This window comes from Oryx dammah, unplaced genomic scaffold (genome assembly GCF_014754425.2).
Source record: "Oryx dammah isolate SB20612 unplaced genomic scaffold, SCBI_Odam_1.1 HiC_scaffold_2, whole genome shotgun sequence".
Classification (NCBI taxonomy): Eukaryota; Metazoa; Chordata; class Mammalia; order Artiodactyla; family Bovidae; genus Oryx; species Oryx dammah.
This window is the reverse complement of record NW_024070186.1, coordinates 197,854,539-197,866,956: the sequence shown is the minus strand read 5'-3', so window position 1 is coordinate 197,866,956 and position 12,418 is coordinate 197,854,539. Positions and strand designations below refer to the sequence as shown.

At 62.1% G+C, this 12,418-nt stretch overlaps 1 protein-coding gene across 2 annotated transcripts in view; it reads right to left on the bottom strand.

Moving 5' to 3' along the window:
* MAD1L1 (mitotic arrest deficient 1 like 1) overlaps positions 1–12,418 on the bottom strand; it is a 241,682-nt gene that overhangs the window by 75,783 nt on the left and 153,481 nt on the right. For both annotated transcript variants that reach the window (XM_040267386.1, XM_040267396.1), the window contains one exon: positions 1,546–1,634. In XM_040267386.1, the coding sequence (XP_040123320.1) occupies positions 1,546–1,634 (89 nt within the window). The remainder of the gene's footprint in view (positions 1–1,545; positions 1,635–12,418) is intronic.

Below are 12,418 nucleotides of genomic sequence, written 5' to 3'. Positions count from 1 at the left end.
TGAGAGAGAAGAGAGCAGGTGTTGGAGCAGAGGGACACCAGTTGGAGGGCCAAGCTGCCCCGGCTGGCAGGGTGCTGAAGGGCCACGTCCACGAACGCCAAAGCCTGGTCCTGCCGCGGCTCTGCACCTGGAAGCCGGCAGCCCACCTCCAGACAGGGCTCTTCCCCGAAGACACGAGGGCTCCCCGTGAAACGGCCACGGTAGACCGAGAGAAGCCACCCTCAGAGACCGTCAGGCCCAGGCAGGCCCAGGGGGGGTCGGTGCCCCCTCCTTGTGAGCGGACCACCAGGACTGCCAGGACCGCAGGCACAGCATCAGCAGGAGGCCTTCCCCCAAACCACCACGCTGACGGAGAAAGCAGCATAAAGAGAAGGGGGTCTGGACTGAAGGAAACTTCAGAAAGCCCCATCATGACGTCAAAGAGCTCATGAGGGAATACTCAAAGAACAACAACGCTACAAAAACATTTTTCTCAGGAAATTAAGAGTATAACAGCAGAAATAAAGAACGAACGGGCTGATAACTTGAGAACATTTTACAGAAAGTAAAGCCCAATGATAGAAAATAGCATCAAAAGTGTTTTTGTAACAGAAAGCATCCAGAAAGTTCAACATCTAAGCAACAGCTTCAGAAAGAAACAACGGAGAAAACGGAAGAGGAAAAATGACCGATGAGTCACTAAGGGACTTTCCAGGAGCTGGAGAGCGAGAGAAGCCACGCTGAAAGGCCACCAGAAACACGGCAGCGCGGCTGTGACGTTTCAGGACCCCGGACAGCAGACGGCCCTCGGTCCTCCGGACAGCAGCGCGGGGCAGGCCAGGACCCCGGGCCCGAGGCTCTGCTCTGGGGGAGGCCGCCCCTCCCACCCGCCCCAAGGTCAGTGCAGGAGTGGCAGCTGGGCACAGCCCCGGCTGGGACGCCCCCCGGTTCTTGCAGTGGGCAGCAGGCCCGGGGCCCAAATGCGGCTGCAGGAGCTGTGTTCCCGGGGGTGTCTGCAGGCAGGCCGAGGAGGCCTCCTGACCGGTGAGTGGGCTTCCTCCCAACGGAGCGGCCCTGGTCGGGAGGGGCGTGGGGCTGCAAAAGCCTCCGTGATCAAACGCCGGGCTCCCACACCAGCTCCCCTCCAGACCGAGCCCTCAGCCGGGGGGCACCAGGGTCCAGGGGCAGCTTCACCCTCGCCTTGGTTCACCAGGCCCAGGCCCGCGGGGGCGGGTTCTGCTTCTGCCCGGGTCGCAGGTGGGGGCCGAGGGCCCACGTCCCTCTGCAGCTGTGCCCTCCTCTGAGGCAGGGGAGGCAGGAGACACCTCCTGTCGTCACGCGCGCACGCCCGCAGGTGAAGCAGAGTCAGGTCCCTGCAGAGAGTGCCACACGGGGCATCCTGCTGTCTGCCAGGCTCGGGGCAGGAGGAGGCCGCTGAGCAACGGCCAACCCAGTACGGGGGCGGAGAGGGGAAACTTGTGAAGACAGCACAGGGAGGCCCAGAGGTGGGGGGACCGGGGGGCCGGGCACGGGGGCAGGCACAGGGCAGGGCAGGGCAAGACGCACCTGAGCGAGCTCACCTCCTCCCTGGAGAACAGGAAGCTCTGCTCAGCCGGGCCCGCCTGCGATTTCAGTATCTTCAGCTCCATCTCCAGCTGTGAGGAGACACGGGCGAGAGGTCAGCCTAGACCACAGGCCGGGAGACACGGGGTGAGAGGTCAGCCTGGATCAGGGGCCCGGAAGACACGGGGCGAGAGGTCAGCCTGGACCACGGGCCCCAGGAGCCCGGGGGCGCAGGCACTTCCCTGTGGGGGCAGGTTAGAAGGCCCTCCTCTCTGAGCCCCAGGAGCCCAGGGGCGCAGGCACTTCCCTGGGGGGCAGGTTAGAAGGCCCTCCTCTCTGAGCCTCCGTCTGCCGCCAGGCCTCCCGCAAGCACAGCTCCGGTGTTTGAGTTCTTGTCTCCACAACAGCCATGGAGGGAGACACAGTCACGTTGAGGGGAAACCTCAGAATCTGAGGCAAGGGGACCCAGCAGCCAGAAAGAGCGCATTTCAGCGCGGCAGCGCTCTGATCGGTCCTAAAGTCCTGATCCATTATTTATTTTGGGCGTCAGAATCCTCGACAGGATTGTGCGGAAGGCAACGAGGAAGTGAGCTGCTGTAACACGTGGTGGGGGTGGGGGGTAAGATGAGGCTGGAGAAGAGCAGGGAGGAGACCCGGCCGCTGACCCGAGGGGGACAGGGACGGGGCGGACCCCAGCCGTGAGCAGTGCACTTGGTCAGAGCTGCCCTGGGCTCTGAGGGCCCCAATGGGACACAGCAGGCAGAAGGACACCCCAGGCCAGGCGGCCGGCCGCGGGCGCAGGAGCACTGTCCCCACGCTGGCCACCGGCCTCCCCAGCCCACCCCCAGGGCCTGCCATCCTGGACCCCAGCCAGCCCGGTCCCCCGCGTGCACGTCACTGTCACCCAGCTCGGCTGTTCCTGGCCGGCACTGGCCATCGGCCTTCTCCCTTCTTGGCCTGCTGCCCCACCTGGGGACTCCTGCTAACCCTAACCCTAACTCCTGCTGATGCCCAGGGAGGACCTTAACCCCGTTTAGTTCCCCACTGAGCCCCTGAGGGGACGGGGATGCCGGGAAGGCTCCTCGTGGGGTCCACGCCAGCTGCAGGCCCCGGCTGGGAGTGACGCGGCGTCTCCGACGCGGGGGCTGTGGCTGGGCTGACACCTGCTGTCCGGCCTCTTGAACTAAGCCCTCCAGGCCAGTCCTGCGAGGGCCTCCTCGGGTGACCTGACTTGAGGGATTCCTGGGCCCCAGACACCCAGTCATGTGACGCCCCGATCAGCCATCAGGTCCCTGGAGGAGACCCCGCCCCTAAATGGGCCAGCGGGCCCGGGGGACCTGAGCCTGCCTGCTGGAGTACAGACCAAGAGCAAGCACCCTGGGGACCAGCTCCCAGAACAGCTTCGGCGGAACTGAGTTACACGCAGGCCCACACCCAACTCCTCCGCCTCTCCTGGCACTAAAGGACACGGCCCAGCACCTGCCACGCTAGCTGCACGCCCCCCACCCCGGCGTGGCCCCTTCGTCAGGGCAATGGCCAGATTCACTAGCCGGCACCAACGATGGCTGCGCCACGTGGCGTCACAGGGAGAGGAGAACCCGGACGTGTTCAGGAGCAGTGGCGTCCACCGTGTCCAGAGACCCCCAGACCCCTGCTCAGAAGCTGGAGCCTTGGACAAAGCTCCTCCTGGGAACCAAGCTGTCCATGCACTGCTGGCCCCGAGTGTCCAGTCCCTCCTCTCTAGTGCCATCCACACCTCCTACCTGGCTGCTGGTGGTGGTCACCCAGGAGCACCCCCCGACTGTGTCCACCTTCACGGTCACGATCAAACAGCGGACACGGACTTCCCTGGAGCTGGAAGGGTCTCCCATGGGGGAACGTGGGCCTGGCAGTTGGTCCGGGTTGGTCCCTGTTCCATGCAGGCTGATCTGGCAGAAGCGCACGGTGGTGGTCTCTCCTGGAGACCCACACAGCCCTGGTGCCAGGCCCTGCCAGAGGACTGCACACCTCGTCCTGGCACCCGCGGGTGCTTTGCAGCCTCAGGAATCGCATTCAGACGGGTGCAGTGGAGAAGCCTCCCTCCAGCTTTGCCCGGCTCCTCTCCCAGCCTGCAGCCCCCAGGCTCGGCTCACACATTTACCAGTTACGAGGCTGACGTTCTTCCCTTCTTTAAAATGTATTTATTGTTTATAAAAACATTATTCTGCAAGTATTCTAACCTTGTTCTGTACGTTAATTTTTTTCACGTAGTACACTTAGAGGCATTTCCAGATACGCACACAGAGAGTGCCCAGTTCACCGTCATGGCTCCCGGAACCGCCCCTGACGGCCACCCTCCTGCCAACCAATGTCTGACCTGCTTCCCGTCCGGCAGCTCAGACGCACAGATCCCCGGGCATGAGCCGACCCTCCAGGCTGAGTCCCAGAGCCGCAAGTCCGCCTGCAGTCCCATCTGACGTCGTCACCGCACAACGCGCGGCCGTCAGTCGCTCACAGGCTGCAGTGACCCAAGTGGAGGCGGGCTGCTCAAGCCAAAGGCCCCGAACCGCCAGCGGCTTTCAGGGATCGCAGCGAGGGCTGAGGGTGTCTGAGCGGCCTGCGGGCATTCTTCTGCTCTGCTGTGAGGAAGTAGCTGGGGGGTATTTTGGCATCAACACCATCAACCTTCTACATCCAACTGGCCTTGGGCCCACCTGCAGGGGGCCAGCACCTAGTAAACGCCTTCGAGCTAGCAGGGGTCTCAGTGTCTGCAAGACTCTCAAGCACTCGGGCCAGGAAGTTGCCCACTGCCTCGAGGAGGAGCTGAAGGCCCTGCACTTCGTGCTAGAGCTGAACTCGTTACTATTCCGTCCTGCTTGACTGGTTCCCTGTTTCTGCGTTTTCTTGCTTTTCTGATTAAACTTGCTCTTTAGAACTGGGGGACAGCTTGGGAGCTAAAGGTCTTTCACAGACGAGAGGTGGGGACCAGGAAGGCCCCACGGGTCCTGCTGGGCTTCAGGGCGGGGCCCAGCCGTCCTCGCCCTCCAGGGAGCGCGGCTTCCTGTCTGTAACCCGGTCAGCTTCAGGTCCCCAAGAATCCTGGGCCCTCTCTCTCCTGCTCCGCCCACCCCTTAATTTAAGAAAAGAACCCAGACCGCCTGCTTTCAGGAACCTGGGGCACGTCCCAGGGCTCAGCCGGCCTGTCTGTCAGGACCCACGTCTGACTGCTGCTGGGGTAGGAGGGAGGGTCCTCCTCCTCGTCTGACTTGTCATCTCTACACACAGGCTCCGTCAAGCTCCTGTGGGCTGGCTCTGCCGCCCACCGCCCCGTGGGGTCTCATGTGGGCTGTGAGGCCTGCTGGCCGACCGTCTCGCCCCGGCCGCGTCCCTGCTCCTCGCCAGCACCGGTCCTGCGTCTCTTCCTGCCCAACAGTGACCACTGCAATCTCCAGAACACCAGGCTACGGTTCTAATACCAGACACTGCTGACCACTTTGTGGCCTCGGTGGAACTAATCTAGCATCTTCCTATTTACAGCGAGTGTGTCGGTCTTCGCTTGAAATGAACACATTCGTGCTGAGAAATCACCCGTATGTTATCACGGGATCTTAAGACTGACTGTTGGACTTCGTCAGGCGGGTTTTTAGCAAATACGGAGCAGACGTCCGGTGAGCTGACAGCCCAGGATGGGAGTGGCAGCCTGTCCTGGAGAAGCCCTGCGCAAGTCCCCTCCCGACACGCGTGGATGCACACGGCACCTCCGAGCGCCTGCGCACGTTCCCTCCCGACAGGCCTGGACGCACGCGGCACCTCCGAGCGCCTGCGCACGCCCCGTCCCGACACGTGTGGACGCATGCGGCACAGGCGGGCCCCTGCGGAGCTGGGGGCTGTAGGACCCGCGCTTCCCTGCCCTGTGCCCGGGCAGCCTGGGCGGTGTGGATGGCACTGGAGCTGCAGCGGGATTTCCCTGGGGCTCACACTCAGACTCATGCCTTTCTGTGTCTTCCTGTTTGCTGGCGGGGGCCACAGAGGTGGCGGGGTTTTTTTTTTTTACAAGTTGGTAGTAACTGGTCTGTTTGAAATTTCTCTCTTCTGGAGTCAGTATTCATGGGTTATATTTTCATAGAAAATGATTCATCTCTTTCAGGTCTTCACTTTAAACAGAGTTGTGACATAATCCCTAACTACTTACAGGACTCCCAGACCTCGTGATTCTCTCTCCAGGGCTCGCTCTCACGCGTGCTTCCAGCTGTCCTCACGGCTGGAGGGAGGCTCGCGTGCAGGGCAGTGCTCATCACCCTGTGTGTCCAGCTCCAGGGCTCTGTGCGGCTGCACGCGGGGAGCCTCATCCAGGTCAGACCAGAGCCTTAGGCGCCCAGGACATGCTCTCCTCGCCCACCCCAGCCCAGTCAGCAGCTCCAAGCTAACTACTCTTATTTCTTAGTTTGGGTGGTGATGGTTTCTATTAATTTTTTACTAGGATTGTGAATAATTAATATGTTTTACTGGTTTGTTTTCAAAGCATAGGCATTTGGATTTATTTGTTATTTCTACCATTTTTCACTTTCTCATTAACTTCTGCTTTGATCTTTACAAATTCGTACTTCTTTACTAAGGTTAATTCTGTCTTCTTTTTCCAAGTTCTTGGATTGGGTGTTTAATCCATACATATTCACTCCTTGTTCAATGACATAAATATTTAAACCTGTGGCTTTTCTTCTCAGCGCTGGTCTGGCTGTTTCCCACAAGCTCTGGAGGGAGGACTTCCCATTAAGACTATTTTCTCCATTTTAGACCCAAGAATGAAGACCGACTCTCTTGTTCTATTGCTTTTTTTCTTTCAAGAATTAGGTGCTATTTCTTTTTTCGGTTGTGCTTTTAAATTCAAATTTCATCACAGTGTGATCAGAGGAAAGCTATTTGTCCTAGTTCCATTTGGATTTTTTTAAGTTTTAAAAACTTTTATTTTTTATTTTTGGCTGGGCCGGGCCTTCTTTGCTGTGTGCGGGCTTCTCACTTGGAGGCTTCTCTCCTCACGGCGGTACGGGCTCCAGGGAGCAAGGGCTCAGCAGCCGCGGCTCCGGGATGAGCGGCTCCACGGCCTGTGAGATCTCCCCAGACCAGGATAGAACCTGTGTTTCCTGCACAGCAAGCTGATTCTCAACCAGGGGACCACCAGGGAAGTCCATGCTACCAGAGGGCGCTGGGTCTTGCAAGCCAGCCTCGCCTCGGGGTCTGATGAAACGGCCAGGGCCGGACTCACCCTCCCGCTCAGCTCCATCCCTGGGGAAGACCCCGGGGACAGCACCCGCAAAGCCCCCAGGCTGGCCGAGGCGAAGGCCTTCGGGCAGCTCAGCACGCCTCCCGCAGCGGCCTCCGCCAGCAAGCACCGTCTCTTCTGCAGCAGGGTTGGTCAGAGGCGGCTCCAGGGGAGGGGGGAGGTCCCGACAGAGGAGGAGCAGCACGCAGCAGACCCGGGGGTGGGGGGCCGAGGCACAGAGCACGGGACCCGCACACAGGGAGCGGGCAAGGGGCCCCCAGTCCTGGCCTCAGTCGCTGACAGCAAAGTCTCTGCTGGGGGCGACTCTGAAGCAACAACACACTGCCCCCTTCTGGAAGAGGCGCCTGGCGCTCCAGGGAGGTAGGGGGAGAACAGGGCCAGGACAGACCTTTCTGGAAGTACCTGGGGAGGGACAGGATCCCAGGAGGCCGGGCTGTCTGGCAGGGACTGCCTGCAACTCCAGCTCCAAGCCAGTCCCTGGAGACCTGCTCCCGCCTCGACCCGCACTCCACCCCAGGACAGGGAGCGGGCCACCAGGTGCACACACCCCCGTGCCCAGAACCTGGGGGCGGCCCTGCCCTCCACGCCTCCTCCCACCAGAGCCGGAGAGGGTGCTTCTGTCACAGACGGAGGGCCTGGGTGGGACTGAGCCTCCCCAGGAACAAACACTGACCAGCAGGCAGCAACGTGCAGGATCCCAGAGATGTGGGCCCCGAGCACGGCCTGGGAGCGTCCAGGACACAGCACAAGCCAGAGGAAGGGCAGAGACAGGAGCGTGGGGAGGCTGGGAAGCCAGAGCCCCCGGGGTGCGTGGGGGGCAAGGAGGAGGGGCTCCTGAGGACCCAGCAAACCGACCGGCCCCCAGGGCTGAGGCCCGAACAGGAAGAAGGACGAGAGACCAGGCCTGCTCCCTGCAGCCAGCCTGGCATCTCTGGGTCCGCGGGTGCTGGGCAGGCACCCCGCAGGCATCATCACCCCAGCAGAGCGCTACCCCGCCCTGGACCCACTGGTGACACCCGCCTCCCTCTCTGCGAGGAGACTGGACACTAATGGTCCTCAAGGTGAGCTCGCTAGTATGGCACGACCTTTAGACAGAGCCTGTGAACTTCAGTTTAATTCGAGAGGATGCGCCGCTGGGGCCCAGGCGTGGTACCCAACCCCGCAAAGCAATAACCGGCGTGGGGGCGAGGACGTGCTCCCCCTCCCCCAAAAGCAAGTCTAACTACCCTGGCCACTGGTGAGCACCAGCCTGAGGGGTCACACACGTCTCAGCAAAGGAGCCCGGCCTCTGGCCAGCCCCACAGACGGTCACGATGGGGCTGAGGGCCAGGCTTCCAGAGCTGCCCCCCGAGGGCCCTCATTGCAGAGGTCCAGGCCATTGCCTTCCCTCCGGAGGCCCACTGGGCAGGGCCCCAGGCCTCCTGGAGACGAGAGGACACGGAGATCAGAGGGGACCCCGGCTGAAGGGCCTGGGCTGCTTGGCCTGGACCCATCGAGCACCCAGGAAGGTCTCAGGTCGCGGGGGTGGGGTGCTGCATCCTGGGAGGGTCTGGAACGACCTCCTTGTCGATTCCACCTCAGCCTGGGGGCCACGCCAGGTGCAAAAGGCCACAGGCTGTCAGCAATGGCTCAGCCAGCTGCTGACCTGAGCTGGGACACACCATTGCCTCGGATAAAAAGAAGCCCCGCTGGAGAACGTGTCCAGGCTGCGTTTCACCCTGGAAGGCCATTTCTTGAGTCGGTACATTTGCTAAGAGAAGAGAGCTCTCACAGCACAGACCCGAAGGGAGCCGCCGCCTCCCAGGGGAACCCATCTGCCAGCTGGAATCCAACGGGAGGCCCACCCGAAACCTGGTGAGCGAACGCCAGGCCTCACCTGGGGCAGAGGATGGGAGGACGGCTAAGAGAGTGCAGAGAAAGAAAATGACCCAAGATCGTGCTGTGACTGCTATGGGAGCCACGCAGGCCCCATGAGAGCGGCTCCAGCTTCGCTCATGCAGAGATGGGGGGCGCTCCGCCAGGCCCGGCCAGCAGGACCCTGGCCCTCTGCCCTGTCGTCACAGCCTGGCTCTCAGAGATGCAGGGACCTCGCAAGGCCACAGGTTCAATCACCATCTGGCTCGACCTACATGAGCCTAAGCGGCGTGGGCCTGCACACGTGGATTCACACCTCCAGGCCAGGCTCCTGAGAAAGCAGCGCTTCTCAGCAGGCGCTGAGGCTCAGGGCAGGAGCCCAGGGCTGGGGAGGCCCGCTCCTCACAGTCTCCGTGGTCTCCTCCACCAATGGGCCCTAAGGACACGCCCACCTAGGACAGACGTTTTTTCAGTCACAGCAGGACAGATCCAGAACGTGAAATGACTCACCACCGGTCAGAACCAGGAGGTGCTTTTAATAATTTACGGAAAGGCAGCTGGCTCCGCTGGAGGACTGTGATGAGGCTAGATGTTCGGGTGGGGGGCGCAGGCGGGCGATGGTGCGAGTGGTGAACAATGGAGGCTCACCCCCCTCCCAGTGACTCACTGGCCTGAGCGTTGCAGTCGACAATGACGAAGCGTCAGCAAGGTCTGTGGGGGTGGGCACCGCCGGCAGGGCTACGAACCACCCCCCACCACCTGTGTGATCTGTGCTCGAGCCCCAAGACTCAAGAGCGAGCGCCGCTGCTGCTCCCGGGCAGGGAAAGCCCCGGAGGCCTGCGAGCCCCTGGAACCTGCCTGGCTGTGCTGTCCATGGGCAACAGAGGCGGCTGTAGAGCACGTATCACTGGGCGGCACGCAAAGCGTGGGCGCTCACAGCCTGGACCACTGTGCCCACTTGGAGACGGAGCGGAGGAGGAAGGCGGCAGGAGGCAGAGGGGGTTGCCAGGCCGCCCGTGCTCACCCCCCGTCTGGACGCGGCGCTTCCAGGAAGAGCCCTGGGAGGCGGGCCGAGGACCCGAGCACAGGTGTCCAGCCCAGTCCCCGAGGTCAGTCAGAACCAAAACCTCCCCTTCAGCCACAGCCCGCCCAAGCTGATCAGGGCGAGGCACGTCAAAGGCCCAGCTACAGTGGGGAACGTCTTTCCTTGGGATATTAATTGCATTTAAAGAAAAAAACATGAATGGTACTCACACATACTAATTGGCATGAATTATTAACAAATTATTAACAAAAAGTCAAACTGTCTTTGTGCTGCCATCTGCAATTACCTAAAGATGCTTATTTTTTTTTAAACGTCTCTTCTTGCCTAGTGAGCTGACTTTGGGCCGGAGAACAGCAGGTCAGGGAGCTGGGGCTGGGAGAACAGGAGCAGGAACCGTCCTAGACGGAGGCCCTGGGGTGCAGTCAGGGCCCCTGGACACAGGCTGCTCGCTGCCCAGACCCAGAGGAGCCCGCCCTCTCACAGCAGCAACGCACAGGCAGGACCAAGGCCTTTGGCACTGGAGTGGGAGGGCGGGCTGACTGTGGCCTCCCAGCCTCAGTATGTGCTCTGGTCACTGCCCCCGCTCCAGCCTCTTACTCCTCCACCCCTGGGGGGTTTACATCAGACCAGAAAGCCCCCTGTAACCAAACGCAAGCATTTCCTGAGCGATCCACTCCCTGAGACTGGCCCACAGGCATCAGGCCCCGGGTCGCCACCCTGCACCAGCCCGTGTCCTCGGGGGCTGCAGGGCCCTCTGGACCTAGTTGGGAGCGAAAACAGAGGCTCGCACGCTCCTGCCCTCAGGTCCCTGGGCACTGCCATTTCTCATTTTCTCTTTAACAAGGAAAGAGAAGAGAGAAGTGAAATAAACAACACAAAATAAGCTAAAGATGGGACAATCAAAGGCAGAGATTAAAAGCCTCTCTGAGGAGACAGCGACAGCCCAGATTCAACAACAAGCCTGAAAGGACCAGTGAGAGGAGCCCGCAGTGCCCCGGGCGTGCATGCGGGGGGGCCACCAGCACCGAACCTCTGGGCTTAGACAAGAGGCAGGCCGTGCACTCCATGACCTCTGATGGGTCAGCACTGTTGGGACAAGCTGCTTCCTGGAAGTGAAGTGAAGCCTCTCAGTCATGTCCGACTCTTTGCGACCCCATGGACTGTAGCCTACCAGGCTCCTCTGTCCATGGGATTTTCCAGGCAAGAATACTAGAATAGGTTGCAATTTCCTTCTCCAGGGAACTTCCCGACCCAGGGATCGAACCCAGGTCTTCTGCATTGTAGGCAGACGCTTTACCGTCCGAGCCACAAGGGAAGCATGCTTCCTGGAGAGCGGTCCCCAGAGGTCCCCAGATGGCCAGGGGAGGGCCTGGCACTGAGTTTGGGGCACCAGGCCCAGAGGAGGCTCTCCACCATAGCTGACACCAGACTTGCCCCGGGAGACATGCAATAACACCCCTGCCTGGCTGCCCGCCCTCAACAAGCTCCAGTGTAACTGGTGTGGAGGAGGGACTTCAAAGGCCCTGGAGGCTTCACACGAGGAGCAGAAACTGCATGAGCTGAGAGGAGGAGGAAGCACACAGCCCTGCAGTCCCCATGAGGCGGGGCCGCTGCCCCAGTGGGCAAGCGCAGCAGGCCTGTCCCCCCTCCTGAGAGGGCACCCAGCTCGTCCAAAAAAAGCCCCAGGTCTGGGGAAGGGCAGCTCGGGGATGGGGAAGGGCAACCTGAAGGCTTCCCAGCCTGGCAACGTGGGTGTGTGGCCCTCAAGGCTTCATCTCGGTTTCTCAGGGCAACTGTGCCCTGGAGCGCCCTCCAGCTCAACCCCAGCAAGGAAGCCGAGCAGGAGAGGCACAACATCCCGTCCCCAGGGCCTCGTGGGAGGGGGCCATCGGTCTTCAAGGACGCCCCACCCCAGCCCAGCCCGGGAGTCAAGGTCCGTGGACAAGTACAGGAAGGTGGGGCGGCCCCGGGGAGCCCCGCCCCCGTCACCAGAGCCCGCCCTCCCAGCTCCCAGAGGCTCCCGCGGGTCCAGACGCGTCCTCTGCCTCCTCAGGAAACGCTCCCCCAGGCCCCAGGCCACTCTGGCCTGTCCATCGGCGTCCATCACACACGGGACGGGGCCCTCACTGGGCACAGCCTCTCCACCTCAGGTGGGGCCGACCCCGACCCCCGACAGGCCTCTCCGCTGGAGCAGCCAGGCGGGGTCGGCCTTGGGCTCTGCCACTGGGCACCGACGCCCACCCAGAGGGGTAAGCACACAGGGTGCTTCCTGGCCGGGACTCCGGGCTCCCGACCTCATGCCCGCTGCCTCTCTGACGCCGCGTCATCCTCTGAACCCAGCTCCCTGATCCTGCTCGCCTCCCCACCCCCGACTCCTCGGCTGGGCGCCCCCCCGCCACGCCCCCTGGACCCCCACGGGTGGAGCCCTCCTGACAGGAAGGGTCAGCAGTGGTGGTGACAGCTGGGGGGCCGCCCGCGGGGCACAAGGCGCGTTCAAGGACGCCTCACCCCGACCTGTGTCTGCCCCATCGGCGGCGCCAACACTGAGACAGGACCCCGACTGCAGGCGGGAGCCCCAGCGCCCCCAGGAGCTCCTGGTGCCCCGCCCACAGCAGCCTCCGCTGCCCCGCCCACAGCAGCTCCCGACGCCCCGCCCACAGCAGCCTCCGCTGCCCCGCCCACAGCAGCTCCCGACGCCCCGCCCACAGGAGCCTCCG